Genomic DNA, 24082 nt, shown 5'->3' with positions numbered 1-24082 from the left:
GAACTGATGAATCTTGGCCCTGACTTTCCAATATTTCCATTTATTTAATTTATCTTTATAAGAAAATTTCTTCCATCAAAACTAGAACACATACTGCTGGATCACTGCCATATTTTCAATATTTACATTTTTTGAAGTGTGTACCAGTGTACATGTTGTACCAGTGTACATGTCATATACAATGATTCAGTTATTCTACACTTGAACTCTTATCTTGGTTGGACAAACAAGATAGGCAAATTAACAATCTGACTGAAGTACTTGATCTTCTAAACGAAGATCTGAGAACAACCTATTCACATACGTCTTCTGTATATTTTGGATTTCCAGTATTGTTATTTTTATTTTCACAAATCTGTTTGTATTTGAACCAATCAGACGACTTGTTTGAATGTCAGAGTATGAAAAATTTGCAGTCAGTCCAGGGCTCGAACCCGGGACCCCTCGCTTACAGAGCAAGTGTCCTACCGACTGAGCTAGCCGGCTATCTGACATCTTACGACATAAAAATTGTATATATCAAAAACCAAGACTTTTTTAAGCTTGTAGAATGTTGTAAGTTAGCTTTTGATTGGCCAGCTATCAATAGGTCATGTTCAAATCCTAAGCGTAGCGTAACAGGAGATGTACTTTAGTCAGATTGGGCAAATTAACCTTTAACCAGCTAAATTTCTAAAATGGACTTGTCCATCACTCAGTTTTTTGGACAATACCATTTATTATTCGAAGGGGTGTTCACTGAAAGTTTACTGACTGAATAGCGAACAGTTCAGACATTCATGCAGGCTGATCTTCATCTGCACTGGTCGCAAAGGCAGAATCAACTGCCGCCAGCAGGCTAAAGTTTTAATTCTAAAAATACCTCCAGTGAAAATCTAACATGTATATCGATCAAGCACTGGGGCGAACAGAAATAAGTGTAAATAATCAGATGTTGATGTTATTAAATGTCTGTATTAAAACCAGTTTAATCTGCATACCTGTACAATACATAGAAAATTACATCATTCCCAAATTACAAACAGATGTAGGTATGTTATATAGATATAAATAATATGTGTACTATAGGTATGTTTTATGTCTGATATCTGGGTTATCTCAATGATCTGATCAATACCTGCAGTATAAAAGGCAAAAAATACCCCCCAGCTGCCTGGTTATCAAACTTAATCAGTAGTACAGGACTAACATCACGGAGCCACAAACACACTGCTTTAAATGCTGTGCTGGCAGCCTTTACGCTTCACATATAAAGGCCGCATCACACGTTTTTTTGGACAATTTTATATAACGGCAGTTACAGTGCATCCCGCAAGTTTAAGGATGTCATTTTTTGTGTTTAAATCACGATGACATGAGGTTTTGTAGTAAATGGTATCAAAATACAATGCCTTGAATGTCAATTAACTCAACGATGACCTTGTTAATGTAGTAGCTGTCACCTATATTCAATGCCACTGAAGTACAAAGCAAATGTCTGGAATATGCATTAAACAATATTCCATTAATGCCGGGCCTCCTTCAATGGCTGAGCAGGTAAGATCAATGACTGAATCACCCGTTTTCTAATCACCAGCCTCGGTGTCATCGCTGCAGGCTCAAACCTCAGCTTTGGATGCAGACTTGTGCCAGAATCGCATGGCTTTTTCTGGCCATTTTGGGAAAAAGGCCCCTGTGCTTTTTGGGAATTTTCGACTCGCGAATACTGTCATATTGGGAAATATATGTATCGGTTAAAAATCCAAATTAGGAAAGTATTTCCATGAAAATCAGTCTTTTTTTTTTTCCTTACGTATATTTCTGTGATTTCTACTGCTAATATTCATAAAAGGAAACTGCTTTATATTCAAATTCAAGCTGAAAATTCAAAAAAATCTACAATACAATGGTTGCACCACTATAATTTGCAACAAAATAGGTCTAAAAAAAAAAAAAAAAAAAATAAATTTTTTTTTTTTTTTTTTTTTTGCTTTGATTGGGAATTTTTGAACAGCTATTGGGAAAAAATATGCATATTTGCCATTGGGAATGGGGCCGAATTTCGGCCCCGTTGGACACGCTGAACAAGCCCTGAATCGAAACAGTTCAACTGGCATGTGAAAGGTCAGTGGTTCTACCAACAAGTCCAAGGTGTCTGTCTGGTCCTAAATTAATGTCCAGAGTGGCATCTGGAGTCTTCCACCGCCATCAAAACAGGAAATTTGAACAAAATATTTTCTTCTTCCTAGTTTTGTGTGGATCAATATTTCATAAACTTCCTTAATGTTTTCTGTAAGTTTTGTCCATTGGTATTTTAAATATGGGACAAAATTTTCTTCCTACATGTAAATTAAAATAGCATTTTAATACAGATCTAGGTAATCAGATAACTATCAGACAGAAAATACACAATTTTTTAATCTAAACAAAATTACTACTAATCATTTACCAAAACCTGTCACATGTGTAGATGTTTCAATTATTAATGACCTACTATTTAATGGCCTCAGGTGACCTACTTTTCCCACCAATACAGGTATAATATACAGCTGTACTATCATCTAAACAATGACAAGCTGACAGTTTAGCCCCTTTCTGAATTTATGTGTCTGCAGTCTCTCTCTTCACTTCAGTATATTTTTAAAGACAAAGATAAATAACTATCTTACACTGTAGCACAAAAAATTTGGTCAAAACTTAATATTGGTCCATACTGCATAATATAAATTCAATAAAATATTAAAACATTTAACAAAATGTCACTCAGTCTTTGCCTAATATATGTCATTGTCAATTTGTAACTATAGCGCGGGTGCTAATATTTCCGACCTGAGCATCTTACACCGAACAATTTTCTAAACTCTTAGATATTGGCTGAATTTCAATTAACCTCAATTAAACGATGCCATCACCTTTTCTTCATATCCTTCGTCTTTTTTTTGAAAGTCATTTTGTATTGGCAACATGTTTTCCATCCTTGGAACATATATCTGACTTGCAGAATGGAGTTTGGTTGGGTTTAACATTGCACCGACACATTTTAGGTCATATGGCCAGGGCTCCAGATAATTTTGATGGCCTATGAGTATTTACTCATCATAATTTTTGTGAATGAGTTAAATGGTAAAATCTGAAATTTACTAGGAGTAATTTTCCTCCTGAAAATTTGTAAATGTAAAAAAAAAAAGAAAACGGTTTTATAACATATTTATTAATTTGGTGTAACACCCATGAATTTGTTTGCAGTTCAGTTTCAATTCAGCATTCAAGTTTTTGCTTTTTGTTCTCCCTTGGTTTACTTTGGCTACTGAATCCAATAGAATAGTCAATATAGCTTTAAATATGTTTTAATGATCATTCTTGTTGGTTTAAAGATGCGCAGTGTTTCACTTTGTTCACATTTTACAATCTCAGATCGACACCACTTTAGAATACACTATCGTACCATCAATATTGTTTCCCAACTATTTGACTTACGAATGCATTGGGTATATAATATAGTTTAACTTATAAAGTACCATTCAATGCGTGTGTACGTTTCGTGTGGGAGAATTAATGCTGACCGTGCTTTGTTACGTAAAGACTTTAGATGATTCAGAGTTTGTTTACGCTAGTAAAAAGTCATTGCAGGAGTTTCTGTAATTTCTTATACGTTTTTATACGCTTAAAAATGATCGCAAATGCGTATATGCATTATTTCAAAGCGTAATTTACGCTAATACGCATCTTATCTGGAGCCCTGTATGGCGACTTTCCAGCTTTGATGGTGGAAGAAGACCCCAGGTGCCCCTCCATACATTATTTCATAACGAGCGGGCACCTGGGTAGAACCACTGACCTTCCGTAAGCCAGCTGGACGGCTTCCTCACATGAAGAATTCAACGCCCCGAGTGAGGCTCGAACCCACATCGATGAAGGGCAAGTGATTTGAAGTCAGCGACCTTAACCACTCGGCCACGGAGGCCCCATAGGAATGGAGTTTGGGTAAGTAAAATTACAAGTTTGCTAATTTTTGCAACAAATTTTCTAAGGTTAGCAGACCATTTCATTTAATATAGAATAGTGAAAAAAAACGTTTTTGGCTTATAAATACATCTATTTCACGACTGATAAACAGGTAATGACGCCCTGATATCATATAACAGAGAGGACGAGGTGGTCGGATTAAGATACAAATTTCAAAATGGAGTGAATCTATTCCCGAACAATTGCAAAACCCCTTAATTTAAGTTTTTTCATCTCTTAATTAGTCCTGCGCCAATCTGTTTGAGACTGACAGATTACCAATGTTGGTCAATTTGTTACAATAAAAAGAAAACGGAAAAAAAACAACAAAAAACAAAACAATTGCTAGACTCTTTAAAGGTGCCTGCTAAGGAGCAGCACTATAGCAACAGCTATAAAAGACTTTTTATTTATAAGCCAGTCTGTCTACCATCCCTTCCCCTTAATCCTGTTAGAGTTAAGGAAACAATCAATTTTGAACCAGATTAATTATTACATCCCATAACAACTCAAATGGGCATACTCCAAGAGCAGTATCCAGTGCAGCGTTATCACGTGCTTGTGTTATACAACAGCAAGTTCAGCCTCCTGTAATCAATTACCCACTACTTCTGGCATTTCTTGCTGCACCCAATATCCTGTTGGCACATGTATCCTTTACTGTTTTACCCGCATTCAATCTGCCCTGGTACCATCCCAGCCTGTTACAGAACTTTGGAAGTTCTGTCAGCTCAATGGTGTTAACCCCTTGACCTCAAGTTCCCTGTTAACTGCTGTCGCGACAACTGCATCATCTGCTGCATCATTTACTGTGCAAACCATTGTTTCTGTTTCTACTGTGCCTATTTCATCCACTGCTACATTAACTGCTGCAACAAGCACCAAGCCCGCCTCTCTTGCTACCACGCCTACTGAATAAAGTACGTTCCTGTCATCTGCATGTGTTATTATGGTACAGGATTTCGCCACTGCTGCATTACAACTGACTTCAAACATTAAAGTAGTGAAGGATTGAAGTCCAACATCAGTCTGACTCTCTGTCACCACTAGATCTAGTCTGGTAAAAGCATCCACTTCGGATGATACTTTATTACATGCAGTGATTTCAAACACTTCTGTTCTGAATTCTGGGAGGAATCACCGTTTTGCAAATTTCTGAGAAAAAAAGTATATCAAATAATGCTGTCAAAATTTATCACAGGCGCTAAGTACTGGCAAAATATGAAAGCGAGTGGGCTACTTACTTTAAGGAAGTAAAGGACAATCATGTCTTTATTACTTATTGTCTATAATGTTCGGAATTAGAATCACATTTGTTCGGAATCTAAATCACTGTTCAGAATAACAAACACCAAGTTAAAGCATCGCTGATGATCAGTTTTACAAATGGTAATCAAAATATCAATGAAAAGTGAATCTTTTTCTTAACAATGTTACATCAGGCTTATGTCATATGATGTGGTCGGTAATATAAGCACCACCTCTACTAGTTAAAATCATGTATCATTTTATACCATCTCGGAAACAGAAAATAATAGTTATTCTGCAGTAGGAGTGAACAAATTAACTTAAATAACTGTAAAATACATTTATTTTTATATCTCTTTGCTTAAATTTTAAAAACTGAGAAAGTAGATCTATTTTCATTTTATTTACTGGGAACTACAGAGCAATGTAACTGCTTATTTAAAAAAACAACAATCCTACTTACATATATCTCTAGGTTCTAGACCCTGGAAGCTTGTTGGCGAGTTCTCGTTCTGGGTCATCTAGTTGCACGTTTTTAAAAATTATCCTTGCCAATAATTATTGATCACTTATCTAAATTAGCTGTCCTTCGGCTTCGTTCAATCGATCGAACAAAATATCTTTCTTCTATTTCACCCTTGTTTACAATGATATTATTCTATTAGTAAAAAATCACTTTCGCTTGCTCTGAAATAATTTATTACAAACGTGTTTTCCCACACGTCTACCCAATGCACATGCGCAAGGTTATCGACCAGCATCAAATAGCTAATCAATTACTCCAATGAAGTATAAAATATATTATTTTTATAGCTCTTTGATTACTCTAAATAGATTCTACTACAATACTAGATCTACTCCTGAAATTTTAAGATTGCACAAATTTATCGCATATACTAATCAATATACTTCAAAAGCTTGTTCTATGTAAACACTGGACGTGACGCAATCTGATCATGTTTAATTTGACCTCGTTTGTGTACAAATATGACGAATTACCTTGTGATTACTCTCGGAAAGGTTTGTAATATCTACGCGCTGGTTACTTCCCCTTACCCAAATTGGCGCGAAAACTTAAATGTCCGTAGATCTAAGGGTAGAGAGGATGTAGGTATTTCCGAACAGTGATTGTTCGGAAATACCCACTTATATTGCTATTTAAAAACAACTTATTTATAAAGTGATTCCAACTGATTTAGCGTGTATAATTCCGAACTATATAGATATTGTCAGTATAGTGTATTGAAGATATATTAGATCTACCAGGGGTGTAGCCAGGATCTTGAAAAATGTACGCAGTACGAGGCACGAAGTGTCGAGGGGGAGAGTGTGGGAGGGGGTGTCCCCCTCCCTCAGGTGGGGCCTCCCCCGGGAAAATTTTGAAAAAAAGAACATGAAAAGACGCATTCTGGTGCATTTTAAGAAACGCATATAGCGAGATATAATGTCAAAAAAAATAAGTTTCGACCTCTCCAATAGGTCTCATCAGGCGGTGATGAGTACATAATTTGACCTCATAGATGTCCCCGCGACGTTTTTTTATTGTTTTTTTAGTGTTGTTTTTATTTATTTATTTTTTTTATTTTTTTTTTTTTTGTGTGTGTGTGTGTGTATTTTTATTAGTTTTGTATTTTTATTCAATTTTATACGGTTTTATGTAGACAGAAGTATTTTTCTTTGCTTTCTCTGCATGCTTCTGATTTTGTTATTGCCTCAATTATCAAAAACCAGTGCGATTCGTCGATGCCCAGACACATCGAAATCACGTATAACCTGGTCGATATCGATCTGGTGATTGCGATGGATATGCATCAGAGCGAGTCCAGTCAGCCGTTCCTCGGTCATCGTATTTCTTAGATAAGTTTTAAGGCGGCGGAGGCTTCTAAAAGATCTTTCAGCAGAGGCCGTGGACACTGGCATTGTCAGGAGGATCTTCAGCACAACATGTATGTTTGGATATAGTTGATATGTTTCATCAACTGCCTCTGCCAAGCTTTGTATGGGCGAATCTGCTGCAACTCTCTTCCAGAAGTCAAGTTCAGTATCTATTGTCTGGCAATCTATGAACGGAGAATACTCCTGCTTGATATCGGCCCACATTTCTGGCGAAAGTTGCCGAAGTTTTGTTGGCAATAGATACTGAGCGTTCAGTCTTGTAGTCGAGAGGCACAGTCTGTCGTGCAGTTGGGACAAAAGGTGATCCATGAATGGTACAAACATATTCAACCTCCAATATTCCTTTGGGGTTTCTGCGGCTATGTTATTCCTGTGTTGTTGCCTTGCAGCAACTCGAGGCTGACAGACATTGATGTCATGCTCAGTTGCCAAGGCGACAGCCTTTTCCCAAAGTCCCCCAAAATACCCAATGTCATTGCGTCTCTCGGCCAGCAACCCATTAAGAACTTTAGCATGCTGTGCTGCTTTGACCAAGTCACATTGAGGGTCTTGCATTGAATCCGTCAAAGGATTCGATGTATCTAAGGGACCGCTGACGCAACACAAAGCGACAACAAAGTCAAAAGACAGGACAGCCTTTTGAAGGCTTGACGCTGTGGACAGTTTTGGTGTCCGTGCCAACTTGAAGGTCAGTAAGTGTTTCTAGAATTGACTTGAAGTGGGTATAGAAAGCAGTGATGCTTTCCGAGTGCTGAGACCACCGTGTTGGGCAGAACTTCTTTAAGGCTTCTCCGTCATCGTTATGAGAGCTATAAACTCCGAGACGTTTCGGAGAACTTGTGATAAAAAACAATACATCCCCAACAACGGTAAACATCGGCTGCACAAACGCTACCCTGCAAGAATGACATATTGCTAAATTTAGACGGTGGTTGCGACAGTGAATATACTTTGCGTTTGGAAATTCTGCAGAAAATCTTGCCTGCACTCCACGGTGACAACCGGACATGTTCCCAGTACCGTCGTAACCTTGTCCAACGATAAAGTTTGGGTTCAGGTTGTGTTTGTGTATTTCATCTAGTAGCAACTGGTGTAGTGTTTCACCTGTTGTTTCTGTTGTCTGAACAAATGAAAGAAAATCCTCGTGGAGCACATGCTTCCCGCAACTCTGACGTTCAATATAACGCAGACAAAAAGCAAACTGTTCTGTATTGCTGACATCAGCAAATTCATCTGCAAGAATAGAAAAGTACCTCGCATCTTGGGAACGGTGCACGATAGAGTCCGAAATCTGATTGCCGCATATATGTATGAATTCGTTTTGAATAGAGGGGCTTAGATACTGTGCATGTTTGAGAGAATTTGCTAGATGGTCGTGCAAATCACTGTCTACTTCAGCGCGATAATTTATCAAAGCTCTGAAGTTACTTTTTTCTTCTGTTTTGCCACGAAAGGCTATGTTTTGTTTTCCCAGCAAAACTATTGTTTTAACAATAGATGTCAAGGCTTTCTTATTTTTCTCGACTTTGTTTCTGTAAGCGTTCGAGCCAAACTCAACAACACTTTTTTCTTGATTTTGACATATTTTCATGAATTTGTCAGCTTTAGTCATTGCATTACTGTGATCAGGTGATTTTTTATGCATCCCAATAATCCTAGACACATTGCTCCAGTCTACAAGGGGCTTAGCAACGAGAGTGTTTTCAGATGAATTAAAGACAAAACAAGGTGCACAAAAACACCATTGACTGAAGGACTATACCTTAAATACGGTTAGTTTTAAGTATCAAACACTAGGTCAGATACACGCCTAGCTGCCCCGCTTTTGCCGTGAGTGCTTTTAGGCTTTACCCAACTCCGCGAAGGCTCAAACCTTGATATTAAAGTCGACATTTTCATGGAATCAGACATTCGGAGTCTTCTTGTGACATCAATGGTTCCAATGTCTAGAAACCGCGCACCCAGGGAGCAACCCGCTGAGTACCCATCATTCTGGCAGTGATCTGCCTGAAATTGTTTTGGGGAAGATGTGGACTCTTTGGGAGAAGATTTTGTGTTGTCATCCGAAAATGACTGAGAATTATCAGCAGGAACAGTTGATGAACTTTTACTGTCATCTGGAGTAGAATTTTGGGTTTTAAAACACGTACTGAAAAATGGACTTTTGTCCAGGAAGAGGTCGAGGTTTTCTGGAGCTCATCTCTATTAAATATATAGAGAGATCTATATAGAGCTCAAAAATGCCTTTGTAATATATATATAGATATATATTTATCACATATATAATCTGTAACTTTTACAGAAATTACAAAGTATGAAAAAAATTCAGTTAGATATTTGCGTACTCGTACGTGTATTATATTAATATAATGCTGTACTCTAAATAGTGACCAGAACCGAATCGCTACACATACATGTAAACGATAAGTTAGTGCTACGTAGGAGTGACGTCATCGGTATAGACGGAGTTAAATGTGACATTTTGGCAGGTGTCAAAACTGACCTAGATTATTGATTTAGGTTGCTTTCGGTACCCAATACTCTTGCACTAAGTTCAAACCCGTTTACACCATATCATGTTTATAAATTATACGTGTAGTAAATGAAATACATTGGATATGACTTTGATTTTTAAAAAAAAAACAACAAAACATGCTCTTCAATATTTCATATTTCAAAAAGTCAAGTCAGCCAAAAAAGTATTACGCAGTTGCGTAAACTGCGTAATGGGCGCTACGCCCTTGTCTACCTACTGGACGTGTTTTTCCAAACAATGGGGGGGGGGGGGGGGGGGGGGGGATGGATCCGCGCTGTCAATCAAACAAATTGTTATCTATTATATTGACTAATAAGATAACGCGGATTATTCAGTGCATATCGCTTGTTGCTAACCAGCCATTCATTCCCACAAGCTTTCACTTAGAAACCGTTACTGATTAATTCTTATAAGTTTATACACAACATAATTTTCGGTGAAAATGGTGTTGAGGTGTGCTTGGGGGATATGTAACGCCGACGAGCGGTACCCGGAAAGACTAAACGGGTGTAGATTTATTTTGTTCCCTACACCGAAGGCAGATTTAGAGAAATGCAAGCGTTGGATTAAAGCATGCGGACGGCCTCGCGAACAGTTGAACGTTGAACGGATCAATAAACACAAAGCAATTTGCTCAAAGGTAATTCTTATAATCTTTAAATTATTAATATAAATCTTGGGCGACAGTATTGTATATAGTATAAAAAGATAACAAACATTATGTATCGCCTGTCTGCCTTTACTCATTCGTCAGTGACCGGGATTTTAATTTGAATTAGCTCAATTTATTTTGATCAGGGTCTATCACGGAATCATTCAGTTCAAGGGTCATTTAATGATTTATTTCTTATTAATAATTTCACCCAGAAGTAACAGCTAACCTTGTTCAGCGCTGTTTTCTCGCTGTTGAAATTAAATATACTATTTAAACAAGCGACCATTTTATTATTGAAGCACTTCGTTGGGGGCGCCGGACCAAGTAATGAATATCCTGATCCCATACCGGCTGATGGTTCGTGTACATCACCAGTTCGACCCCCACCTAAAAGACGGCGTATTCTGGAATCTATTGAGAATACAACAGACACACATTTGGAAATAGTGTATGTATCTTTAATTTAGTAAAACGGTTATGAAATATATCATTTCAGCAACACGATATATAGAAAATCAGCTGAACTGTGCGTATTTATTGTGTTTCATATTTAACAATTACGTATAGATTGAAGTTACACTTCAAAACATCAAACTGTTGTCCGATTTTCGTTTTTTTTTTTAAATTACTTACTATTTTATATGTTATTTACATTATTTACAATGAATGTTCCACAGGAATTACAGTTGCGACAACCTCCAAGATGACAGTATGAATAGAGGAACACAGACAGAGGAATTCTGTAAGTAATATTAAATATTCCCAGCTCGATACCATTCTATTATTCTGCTAGTAGTCCGTTTCTAATAAGGAAATGCACAGCATGTTTCTGGTAAAACACTGAAAGCTTTCACAACATATTTTCCATATATGGACGATCTGGCGGTATTCTTTCAACGAATATGTCGTTCAAAAAGTAGAGGATGAAATCACAGAAACTGCTGCCGGTAATCATCAACTGTCCTTGTATCTGGGAATAATAGGAGTGATTTCGGTTCAGAGAATATCCATTTTCGCCATGTGTAACGCAAAAATGATCAAGTTCGCGGCATGCCTGTGATAATGTCATATTTCTCGCCGTGTAGGGTGACTTAATTTCAACAAGACCAGTTTCGCCGTTGTCACACACTTTTCCGTCGGGAGTCGCATTCGTGAATATGTCTATATGTGTATTTTTGTAAGTAAACCGATTTTGCGATCGGCTCCTTCCTTTTTCCATATTCGGTAGCAGCAGCAATGAAAGATTTTGGTCTAAAGAGTCGTTCAAGAAATTTGTCTGTTGGTTCCGCCTTTCTGTATAAAACTTCACTGAAATTTGATGCAGTCAGACGTTTCGATCTCTCAAAGTACCAAGCATCTGAATTTGACTGATCTCTAGTCATCTCTTCTATTATCACAGGGTCATCATTTGAGAAAAAGTTGTTGAGTTGCGTGAATTCTTGTGGCAGCTCCACCTTACATTCCGTCTGTATATTGATATCCCCACAGCCGCCCGATTGTACGGGAATATTTAAGTCCTGTGCATTTCTCAACTGAAAAAAAATACACAAAATATATGATTATTACATATATACGACTTTTTAAAATTCGGTTATGTATCTAAATTCTTTGCATTGTTTTTCATCACTTTGTTATATTCTTCCTCTTCTTATAAGGATGAATGGTATGGACAGTTTATTACTGGCAACCGACATACAACGGCTACAAACAGCAATGCAGAGTACAGAAATGCAACGAACTTAACGGAGTAAGGATGAAGAAATTGTAAAACTTAAAAATGTCATATTCTTAACGGAGTTGATCCCCTTAAACAGACGCTGTCTACATTTTGTGTGGACACAGTTGTGAAAAGAGAAAGCAAAATTAAGAACATATTTAAGTATTACACTGGAATAATTTATCTAAGGTTTTTAGCATTGCTGTCATTTATATTACCGGAAGGATCGACAGTTGATTATCAAGATGGAAGAAAGGACATCAAGACACTGTCAGTAGAAAACTGTCTTTTCTTAACATTTTGTCGGTTGCGACACAACTTTGGCATAAAAGACATTGCGGTACGTTTCGGTTTGTCAACTCAGTCAACGGGCATTATTTTCAACAAGTGGATTGAACTCTTGTATTTCAAACTAGCACAGTTATCAATTTGGCCGCATAGAGACACTATCATACAAAACATGCCCACGGAATTTAGAAATGAGTTTCCTACAACGCTTGTAATCATTGATGGTACTGAACTGAAGACGCAGGTCCCTTGTGCATTAGGACTTCAAAGTCAGATGTATAGTGATTACAAATCAAGTACCACTTTGAAGGGACTTATCGGCTGTGATCCCAACGGCTCTGTTATTTTTATCTCAGAACTATTTACCGGGTCGGTCTCTGACAAAGCCATTTCAGATCAAAGTGGATTTTTTGAACTTCTTAAAAATTTATTGGGTGAAGGTTATATCAAAGAAGGTGACGCTGTAATGGCAGACAAAGGCTTTAATATTGGTCAAGAACTGGAGCAACTGGGACTAGTACTCAATATTCCGTCTCACGCCACTTCCGGTGGGCAAATGTCAGTCGCTACCGTACGCAGAAAATTGCCAAGCATAGAGTGCATATTGAACGGGTCATTAACAAAGTCAAAACATATAAAAAAATTTCGCATAAAGTACCAACGTCATTATTCAAAAATATAAATAAGATCTGGACAGTGTGCGGCCTATTAACTTTATTTCAAGACGTTTTTGTGAAAGATAAAACGCAAGCTCATTTTAACCAGGCAGACAGGTAAATATTCATGAGTAGATTTTAATACTTTATTATCATTGCACGTTACCTGATATGAAAGTACGGATCCTAGTGGAACTGGTCCAGACCATTGTGTGTTGATATTTCTTTCATACTCGAAGTCAGCAAGTATGATAACGGTGTCCCGCCTGTGCGTCGCAAGGTTTCGACATCACTCTGTTCTATTTTAGGAAGTCTGAAATTTATGTTTAAACGGATTTTATTGTCCGCTGTTTTTAATAAAATGCAATTACAAATCAAATATACGCACATTCATTTTAGAATGTCACAGATTTTTTGTTATATGTGTTTATTATCTTACAGCTGTCGTTAACTATTTATAGCTACTATTAATACCGTGATATAATAAATGCAAATGGATTTATTTTAATATCTGTTTCTTTTCTCTTTTTATTTTATTTTTTGAAAATGAATATATATTTACTTACATGTACTGTCGAGTTGACAGATCACAGGTTTCCGTTTCCTTTTTTCCAACGGTCTAGCGACAACAACATGGTTGATAGGTATTGGCAAGATCTTTGTCCCTCTTGGTTTGTGCCATTGTTGTGGTAGACTTGTACAACTTTGTTGGTCAGGGATTTCCTTACAATTGTGGAGTTTGAGCCCTTGAAGTGATTTTATCAGCCCTATTATATGCGAGCAATGTCCGTCCGCACTGAAAAAAATAAATAAGATTGACAATTATGTTCGACAGAATACTGAAGTTGGCGCGCAAAATTTAGTACTGAAATATACACCAAGCATGGACATATGTTTGATTTTATGACAACTGCGTGGTATTTTACAAATATGTGTTATAACATTATGGGAATAATTAACGAAGCTTTTTGAATTGATAACACAGCGGTGATCTATAGGTCTGCAACCAGTTGCAACAGCAGCGCCAGCGCAACACATACTTGTAAGATAAGATCAGCAACGTTAATAAAAAGCCATTGAACCAATTAATAAATTGCTTTGTAGATCTGTTGAAAATTTTATCTTGATTTAAGAAATCATTAACACCGTGTGTGACTGCACATGGTGTTAAATATTTTCATCACAAAACCCTAGCGTGGAATTACGTACTGTCTCTAGGATAAAAGTAGTCCTAATACGTAAATATAATAATTTATTTAATGATCTAGATTATTTCTTTTCAGATCATGCTTAAAAGATAGTTAACATTATAATCATACATACCCAACCATGCACCGGCATAAGGACTCGACAATTTTCCCACCAACAATATCTAGCGAAAGTGTCCAAGGTTTTTCGCTCTTTCTTTGAGAACGCCAACATTTAGCACTAATTTTTACGGTGATTTCTTCAGAGTTAATTTTAATGTCATGTATATATCCTTGCGTAAAATACTTTAGTCCCTTTGACAACTTTCTTTGCGCAATTTTTTCACAGTTTGGTAAATATTTTACTGAAAAATCACCAGGTATACTTTCTAGCGAGTCCATCTCAACTGCACATGAATCCGCCATTTTGAAAGAAGCTTGTGGGAATTAGCAACAGTAACTAAGGGGCGGGGTTCATTGATCGATATACGGATCCATGCATTCCGAACAGTCCCGACTTTTTAAAAACAGAACGTTTGTTTGTTTACAATGATAAACATAGACATTCTTTACGGTATTACTTGCATTTTTAACTAAGGAACTTTATAAAACAAAACATACAACTCGTAATTTAGAGAGCATCTGTATCTAAAAACAAGGAAGAATATCCAACAGGGAAAGCCACGTTCCAAAAACCTTAATTTGCAGAAGCACAGCACATCTTGACAACTTTCTACATGATTAATGTCTGAAAGGTTGAATGCAGTATTAACATGTTTATGCATGATGCAATATGCTCAAAATGTCTCAGAATCTGTGTTTAACTTAGTATTTGCATTCAAACGGAAGTTCGTCTGTATCGCCCAATAACTCATCTACCACACATTTAGGGTGAAATCTGCGCCCACAATAGGTGCATGTACGGTTTTTCACATGAATAGCACGTAACGTGGACCTTCTCGTGCAGGGTTGTTTTGGCACCCAAAATTGGCTTGCAGCTCTTGATAAGCTCATGCTATTGCTTCTCACATGAGTCGCCACCGCCTCTAACATAGTTAGGTCATATTGCAGATGTTTAAAGCCAGCCAACATGAATGAAATCAAGTTGAAATCATTTTACAAAGTGGTAGATCTATATTTTTTATCTATTTATTTATAATCTAGTTCTAGTTATTTGCTTCAAATATAGTATTAGTCTTTATATATATACATATTTTCGATAAACTGTTCTTCATATATTGACTGTTTGGAATTAGCCACACATAAATTGACAAGTGTGTCTAATTCCGAACGGCTTATTCAATCTTTCAACGTTTTCCATAATGAGAAATGCAGTTAACTTACTTACCACGGGACACTTGTGATGTAAGTATTCCATCAAAACATTGTCAACGGTGAAAAATTAATCATTTTAGATCCTTACGTATTACTTCCATCGAAATACAAAAATAGGTAAGAACGACTTACATGCAAGCTGTCATATAAATTCTAGTCTGTTATTTTGAAAAAAAAAAACATGCGTGACAAAACTTTGCATTCATTGCAGTATGGTATGGAATGTGTTGATATCACTTATGTAACGTCGTGGATTAGATTGGTGCCTTTCAAGAATACAAAAGTGTGTTTGGAATTACCCCCCTGTTCGCGATTATCCACATCCGCTCGTGGGTATTATTGCTACAGGTACAAGAAACTTTATTTTACATATTTTATCAAGACAAGTAGATAATAATTTATTCTAGAATCTAGTCAATTTTTGTTAAAAAAAGATGATTTTGTAATATATGTCAATGGTGCTTTATAAATAGATCTAGCCAAACTGCCCCACTTTCTTTTGTTGATAGACAGTTTAGATAACAAATGCATTCCAAGTTTCTTTTCTACGCCAGGGCCGTAGGAACAAAGAGGGGGGGGGGGGCAATAACTTGACCAATTATGGCAATTATCTTTAGCAATGTTTTGACAGCAGTCAATTTTAGCTGTGACCTGCAGTTTTGTAATTGTTTTTGATGGGCTAAGCACGCACCGTGTTAAGTATGCAGCTTAGCTAAGTAGTGCTTAGCCCATCTTAAACTAAAAAAAAAAAAAAAAAAATCGGCTGATTTTCAAAACGTGTGCCCCCGCCAAGCCCCCCCCCCCCCCCCCCCAACCTGTACTGAAAGTTTAAAAGTTAAAGCAGATCGAACAGAAGTCATTATGCCGCCACCACGGGCATTTTTATCTTCATGCTCCAATTTATATCCTTCTGCATTGAAAAGATTTTCGGTTATTAATAAAACCCGGACCGGCCCGGCCCGGCCCAAACCACGGAAATAGCCGATTCCGATTGTACGGAAACCACCGGAAACTTACGAACGGAAGGCTAATATAATTACGAATGATATCGTGTTCATATCGACTTACATATTTAGAATTTAGTAAAAAAAAAAAAAACACTGAACTTTATGATGCCCGCGAGGAACTTCTTTGATGAATGGGTTAAGACTGTGTTCTTTCTGGTTGCAAAAACGTCTTAATATAATTTGTAAACTTGTACACAGGAAGTCGTTATACATAGCGTTGTTTTGACGAGCCTTCTAATTAGTTCCGATATTTTGTATCGTTATCATTATATATATTTTATAATTACTTTTTCGTCCAAAAAATTGTTATATTTCGAAGAAAGGTATCCTCTCGGGCCTCAAAGAGTTTTTGTTTCGCCTGTGCATTCCCAAAGCCTAATAATTCTTTGTGTCCGGTAACATGCCTAAAAATAGTTAGTAAACAGCAGGGTTTTTTTTTATGATACTTTTTGTTCAATGGAATTTACAGAAATTATTTTTCTGTCAAAAAAGAAAGAAAATGAATACGAATAATTTCTAATATCACTGACAATTTTTAAAGAATAGAATGAGCACTTTTTATTAAAAGTTTTAAAAAATCTCAAGACCATAAAACATTTGGGGTCATGTAAAAAATTTAGGATAGGTCGGGATACCGATTACGCACGAAAGAATGCAGCGTTGAATATTGAAAAATTTTACACACGGTACCCCATATTTTTAAATATTCCTGTATAAATATATAGAAACAAATTGTGAGATAGGTTTGTTCACGCAGTATTCTGAGTATCTCTTGAACTTAGTCGACTGAATTGACGTACGAATGAAAGTCACACATTGATATATTGTGGTACATTGCAGTTTTTGGCATAGTCTTTGTACTTTCAATATTCGATTTCATATTCGGCAGGTTGCTATGATGTTTTAACATCTTTTTTTTTTCTCTTTTTTTTCAAGTTTGCAAGTAATCTCTAAATAAACTGACTTACTTAAGTTATATTCAAATTAGTTCTAAAACTATATAGAGTAGAATCGAGATACAAAGTTTCCCATTTTTTCATTTTTGTACAGATGTCTCGTAAACCGGAGGTCGCGGGGTTGAATCCTGTCAGCGGATTTTGACCGTAACTCCAACAGTCCCTTCTTTCGGTGAGAGTACTGGTTAGTGTCCAGGAAGCAGTCATCGAGTGTATTTCACATAAGTTGGTGAACCAAAACTCGACGCGAAAAGAAATCTTTTAAATGGGAACAAAATTACCTTTTAAAACTGCACTCAATATATAGAACGAATCACAATGTTTCGTGAAAAAAGACCAAGTAAAAACTTGTTAAGGTTCGTTTGGATATTTACCATTGCTCTACACTTTCAGATTATGCATTTAGATTACTTCAAGATTAAACTTCAATGGTTAGACATATCTTGCAAACTTTGCAATTTTTTTTAGGTTGATTTGATATATTATTGTATACAGAATACCCTTTCAGTCAGTTTGCTAGTGCTCGGCATTTTTGATACATAACAACAGAAGAATCGTTTGAGCCCGTAATCATAATTTACAAATAAGTCTGGAAAAAGAAAAAGAAAACTTTGAATGGATGGTGTTTCTTCAAATTCACAAATTTCTTCATTAAGATTTTTTTTTGTAAATTTATCAATATCACAGTGTACTGCAGACGATTTATTCTAACATTGCTTACTTTACTATGGTCACGTGACCACACCGGAAGTGAACTGTACTTGGATCTATATTGAGCAGCTTTAATGCTGTCGCATTCTGAGACCCTACGTTTTGTTAGTTTTTCATTGGTAGAACCAAGCTATTGTAACTATGCAAATTAAACTGTTGCTTTTTTATATACAGAGTAACTGTACGATAGTTTGCAGTTTTTTACGAAGGATCTGAGTGTAATTCTCCAGCTAAAATGGGTTGTTAAACGACCCATGTGTGGCCAAATCCATAAGCATTAAGAAAAGTTTAACCTTACATATTTTTCAACTTTAGGGTTTAAAGAAAGTGTAATGAGCGGGATTTTCCAAAAACAAGTTGCATCCTTCATAACTTGTTTAAATAATAGTAAAGTTGATCTTCACCCGATATTACATTGTATTGAAAAGATAAAATTCGTACTTCTTACGCAAATCGCGTCGAGAAATCACATTTTCGCTCAACCCTAAATATAATTGTTGTGACATTTCTGTTTTTACGAAGATTAATTTATTTTTTGGGTTGTCCATTATATCCAAAAAGTAATTATGTTTCATTTGGTATACCGGGTCCATTATATGTTTTCAAACGGAATGACTAAGTAGTGTGTTCTTTTTTCACAAATACAATTATGATAAAAAAATGAATTGTAATATGAGCGAAAAATAAACAGGGGTCTCCTTCTTCGATTTCGCGGTATTGTCTTAATCTTCTCTTACCTATTTTCACGCGCAGCTATTGCACACTCAATTTTTACATACAAATGCTTGTATCTAAGAGAAAAATAAGTTAATCACCAAAAAAGTTTACAACTGCATACATTTCATTTTAATTATATTCTTATTTTGTTAGCCATTTTCGATTTCTTTCCGATCTTTATTTTTACGCGTGTATACCTGAATACATGTTACACACAAAGCGGCGTAATGAAAAACATAATATAGTACTTCTTATTAAACATTTTACTGATCGTTCGCCACTCGTATGTATCTTTTATTTTCTGAAAATGTTCCTGAAATGTTTTTGGATGAAATAAAATTATAAAGTGACTACCAGGTTCATTTTCATGCTGCGGTGCTAGGAAAATTTTGACTGTGCATATCAAGTCCCGACCAACTTAAAAGTCAGAGTTAGCCGGGAAGAATTATTTCCTATTGTGGCCTTTTTTGGATTTTAAGCCCATTTTCGTCAACATTTTATTATACATTTACATTTTAAATACTAACACTTTCTCTACTGTAACTCACAATTGTCGCATTGAAAAATATTAGTCACGGATAGAGTTATTTCGAGGGATCACCTCTCAGGAATACAATTTTTATTTTTTATACCGAAAAATTAATGAAATGATTTATTTAACATTAAAAAAGTTATTACTTACCAAATAATGAAGACAGAATTAAGGAGGCTTTACTAGTAAGCACTTAGAAATTGTCGCGACTTTGCTGTATAAAAATACTTTTGATTGATATAGTCTTGAGGTTACATAGCGCTGTATTTATGGGCATACTTCAACAAAATCAGCAGCAGTAACATTCGAAAAACGGCAATAACTACGGAAACATATAATGAGAGCACTTATTTTCTTAGTATTTTAGTAGTTAGTTAATTTCCAATCTGATGGTGACAGTTTCAGTTTAATATTTGATGAAAAATTGTTTTCAAAATGTTGCATGTAGAACAAATCATTCAAAAGCAGAAACGAAAAATAGGCCGGGTTCAAACATGTATGAACACAAGATAAAGTAATTTAATCCTATGTATAAATAAGTGCATCGTCTTTTAATCAGTACGAAAGTATCGATTTAACATAGGGAGACATGAAAATGTAATGTCACATGCGCAGAAAAACAAAATAGCGTTGTTGCGCATGCGATATGAAATTAGTTTTTTTTTATCATTAAATCTATATTTATAGTCCTTTCCATTGTTCTAGATGTAGTCACATGTTCAACGATAAAAAAATCGTATTTTCTCGAAGGCGGAGCCAAACACAGTATTGACCTCCAGCTGTGACGTCCACACGTTATGCGACGTCGTATACAATTAACACGAAAGATGACCTAAGGTTGCAGACATTTGTATCTAATGTTTATACTTATGAGTAGGCTGGATTTAATATAAAACAATTGTCGCCTTTTATGTGTGGTAGATATGTGGATTTATCGACCTGTTAAGCGATATCAAGTCGATAAAATTTGCCCGAGGTTGATGTTGCTTTTATCAGGCCGATAAATCCACATATGAGCCACGCCATGAGAAACCAACATTGTCTATTGCGATTAGAGAAACCGTTAGCAACAGCATGGGTCCTGACAGACTGCGCGGATGTTGGTTTTCTCATGGCGCGGCTCATATTGACCCCACCAAAAGGCAATTATTGTATAATATCACATGCGCAGAAATTGAAAATAACGATTTTGCGCACGAGATATAAAAAAGCTTGTAAATAAGATATATTATTCAAGTTAAACTAATGGGAAAATTGCATTGGACATTGTGTGGGGTATAATACTTTAACATCTGAATTGCAACATTTGTAATCCATGCTTTGAAATGTTCATTTTAAAAAACAAAATGTTAACATTATGTGAATAGTTGTATAAGCATAGGCTGAAATAGTTCGTAGTCCGACCAGACCGGGTTTTCTTTCTAATTCTGTGTTAAAAAAAATATGCTAGTATTATTTCAAATATAAAAGAAAGAAATAAAAAATTAAATAATCCAAAAACAAAAGAAAAACGTTAGCAGTAAATTGTTAAAACACGAAAGTTCATTGCTGTCACTACCCTCCATTTCCATATTACTATATTTTACCTCTTTTTTTATTGTTGTTGTTTTAAACAGACTGAGCGGGCATGTTTCGGGGTGGGGGTCCGGGTTTGAAACTTTGCGACCGATCTTTCATATTCTATACTCAAGTTCATTCATTTCTACAACTTACTGTAATCCGGGTATCATCTCCATACATATCACCCGGTTTTGTTTAAAGCTAAATCATATGATTTATCATTTGAGCAACATTTTATGATATTTTTTTTTAGTTTTCAGGAAAAAAGACTTATTACATAGAGTTATACCTCTTCTGGAAATGTTTACTTTGATACTTTTTATGAAATTTTGTTTAAATTTTCTCCCTTTAATATGAAAAATGTAAAAAGTGGACTATTTTTTTTAGCTTTTGATTATATTTATAGTTTTTATATTCAAATTTGAATACTTCAACAACCTGAAACAAATGGCAAGTATGAAAACAGCTCATAGCTTCGAAGTTCATCTATTTTCGATCTGTCTTGGTCGAGATAGGCAAAAGGAGTATAATAATAATTTCATAAACTTACATTTCTAATTAATTTTCGCAAAATGTGTACTTATTTAATGCAATCTTTGACAACCTTAAAATAAGAGTGTTTATATTCATATGTTCCCTAAGGCAATATATTTTTATTAAATTAATACTTAATATGCTAAAACGCTATCTTGGTCGGGCAATACTTCCAGTGCACGGTATAGACCCTTTCGCTGTACTACACAACCTAGTGTCACATCGTTAGGTGTGAAATAACGACGCACCATTAACTAGCCTGTCCAGTTCTGTTGAGTGAAAGTATCCTGCAAATTGCTATCTCGTGTCTGTACGGTACCGACTGCTGAACGTATTACTTCTTTGATTGAATGTGATTCAAATATCTTGTTATTTTAGGTCTTTGCTTATGTCAAGTGCAATACTTCATCAAACATACCTATCATCAATATTAAATACTTTGCTTCTACTTTTGTAATAATAAAATAAAATATACATAAATTTGCCTTGATTAAGATGACGGTATTACCATTCGTAATTATATTAGCCTTCCGTCCGTAAATTTTCGGTGGTTTCCGTACAATCGGAATCGGCTATTTCCGTGGTTTGGGCCGGGCCGGGCCGGTCCGGGTTTTATTAATAAAGATTATTATCAAAACTGTTACCAAGTTTTGTTTCTGAAATAGAGCTAGATCTAATCAATCTGTTCAAGATCCTAGATGCACACTGTTGACATTGATATGACTTAGAATTGGTCTTTTCTTTTTAAAAAATGTCATTGATCTAGATTTCTGTTTGTTTTCTGTAGAGTTTAAATCACTAGAGTTTTCACTTTCTTCATTAGACTATAGCTGTTTATTTACAGTCAACCTTTATCCTGCTAAATTTCTAAAATAGACCCATTCATCATTCAGTTTGGGCAGTACCACTTGTTATTCAAAGGGGTGCTCTCTGAAAATTTACTGACTGAATAGTGAACAAAGTAGACCACAGATGTGCAGAATCACTTGCCACCAGCAATTTGCAATTTATAATGCACAAAACGATGTGCAGATCAACTTGTAAAATGGTCAAAACAACATGCAAAACAAAAAAACTTGTAAAATGCACATAACAACTTGTAAAATGCACATGGAAGAACTTACAAACTGTACAGAATAAGTTATAAAATGACATAACAACATACTAGTTCCAAATGTGTAGAGCAACTTACAAAATGTACAGAAACTTGTAAAATGTACAAAACAACTTGTAAAATGTTTCAAGAACAACTTAAATATGTGTAAGCAGAGGCAGAGGGGACATTTTTGTTAATATTTTGGGGTTTTTACTTTCCATCAAAGTTGGGTAATAAGTATCTACTTCCAAATTGAATGCCATTTTGACCAAAATAGCCCATAATGGACATAGATTTCTCCCCTGTGGAAAATTTCTTTCAGCTCAGACACATTTATAATTTTTAGTGATTTAATAATTAAGAGAATCCGTCTTCAGATAAAATACACATACATGTATGTATGTGTTATTCAAATGGAACATTTTACTCTATTTTCAAAAACACTACACAAATTGTGACAATGTATTTGAGTATTTATTTATTTATTTTGTTGGGTTTAACGTCGCACCGACACAATTTTAGGTCATATGGCGACTTTCCAGCTTTAATGGTGGAGGAAGACCCCAGGTGCCCCTCCGTGCACTATTTCATCACGAGCGGGCACCTGGGTAGAACCACCGACCTTCCGTAAGCCAGCTGGATGGCTTCCTCACGTGAAGAATTCTACGCCCCAAATGAGGTTTCGAACCCACATCGATGAGGGGCAGTATTTGAGTAAGATATACATGTATTAGACACTGATTAGCATTGTTTCAAATGTAATCATTTAAAAATATCACTTCAGTTATTTATGAGACTTTTTCTCCGTATAATCATGGTTTTCCTGATTGTGAGGGTACTAGAAGCTGGTTTCCTAAAGCATGTAGAACTGTACCCACATAAGGTTGGATTTTAATCCTTACCCTGCTAAATTTCTATAATGAACTTGTCCATCTTTCAATTTGGACAGTACCATTAACTGTTAAAAACGGTTCTTACCAAAAAGATACTGACTGAATGGCAAACAGTGTAGATCATGATCAGACTGCACGGATGTGCACAGTCGCAAAGGCAGAATTAATCGTGTCCAGCATGATAAGGGTTAATAACCTGTAGTTTAACAAGCAAAGAAGACAACGTTTTAGATATATAGTTTATTGTCCTTATTATAGACATACACTTTATATTGGTATAACATTAACATAATAACAGATAATATAATGTACATAATTATCTTTTTAAAACAAAGTTGAAACTGATTTAATGCAGTTCATCACTATGCACTGTTTATTACTATTACTGGAATGACATTTTGAACTCATTTGAGAATGGATGATTACAAAAATTTTGGAATATTTCAGTTATTTAGAAAAAACATGCTTGATTTTTATCCTCAGAAAAATACATTTTTGGCCTTAGAATTGATAGTAAGTGGGCTCAACTCGTACACGACTGGGTTATTCTGCCCACGTGATTGGTAAACCAAAA

At 35.7% G+C, this 24082-nt stretch overlaps 2 protein-coding genes and 1 pseudogene across 3 annotated transcripts in view; 1 reads left to right on the top strand and 2 right to left on the bottom strand.

The window, feature by feature from the left end:
• LOC123533760 (WD repeat and SOCS box-containing protein 1-like) overlaps positions 1 to 6177 on the bottom strand; it is a 34191-nt gene extending 28014 nt beyond the window's left edge. The window contains exon 1 of one of the 2 annotated variants that reach the window (XR_006682883.2): positions 5696 to 6177. Coding sequence is in view for 1 of the 2 variants with exons in the window: in XM_045315600.2 (XP_045171535.1) it covers positions 5696 to 5753 (58 nt within the window). In the remaining variant the exon portion in view is untranslated. The remainder of the gene's footprint in view (positions 1 to 5695) is intronic. The other variant, XM_045315600.2, reaches the window with a different exon arrangement.
• A 1570-nt stretch (positions 6178 to 7747) lies between these two features.
• On the bottom strand, positions 7748 to 8773 carry LOC128547571 (zinc finger MYM-type protein 1-like). The gene has a single exon (XM_053520577.1). It carries the CDS (start codon positions 8771 to 8773, stop codon positions 7748 to 7750), a length of 1026 nt encoding a protein of 341 aa, XP_053376552.1.
• Positions 8774 to 9940: 1167 nt separating this feature from the next.
• Positions 9941 to 13488, top strand: LOC123534666 (uncharacterized; annotated as a pseudogene).
• Positions 13489 to 24082: the final 10594 nt, after the last annotated feature.

This window comes from Mercenaria mercenaria, chromosome 12 (genome assembly GCF_021730395.1).
Source record: "Mercenaria mercenaria strain notata chromosome 12, MADL_Memer_1, whole genome shotgun sequence".
Taxonomy (NCBI): Eukaryota; Metazoa; Mollusca; class Bivalvia; order Venerida; family Veneridae; genus Mercenaria; species Mercenaria mercenaria.
Note: the sequence above shows the minus strand (reverse complement) of the source record. Positions and strands in the feature narration are given on the sequence as shown.

Bases quoted from the DNA above. Each gene is read 5' to 3' on its own strand.
- LOC128547571 (XM_053520577.1), bottom strand. From the start codon at position 8,773: ATGCATAAAAAATCACCTGATCACAGTAATGCAATGACTAAAGCTGAC.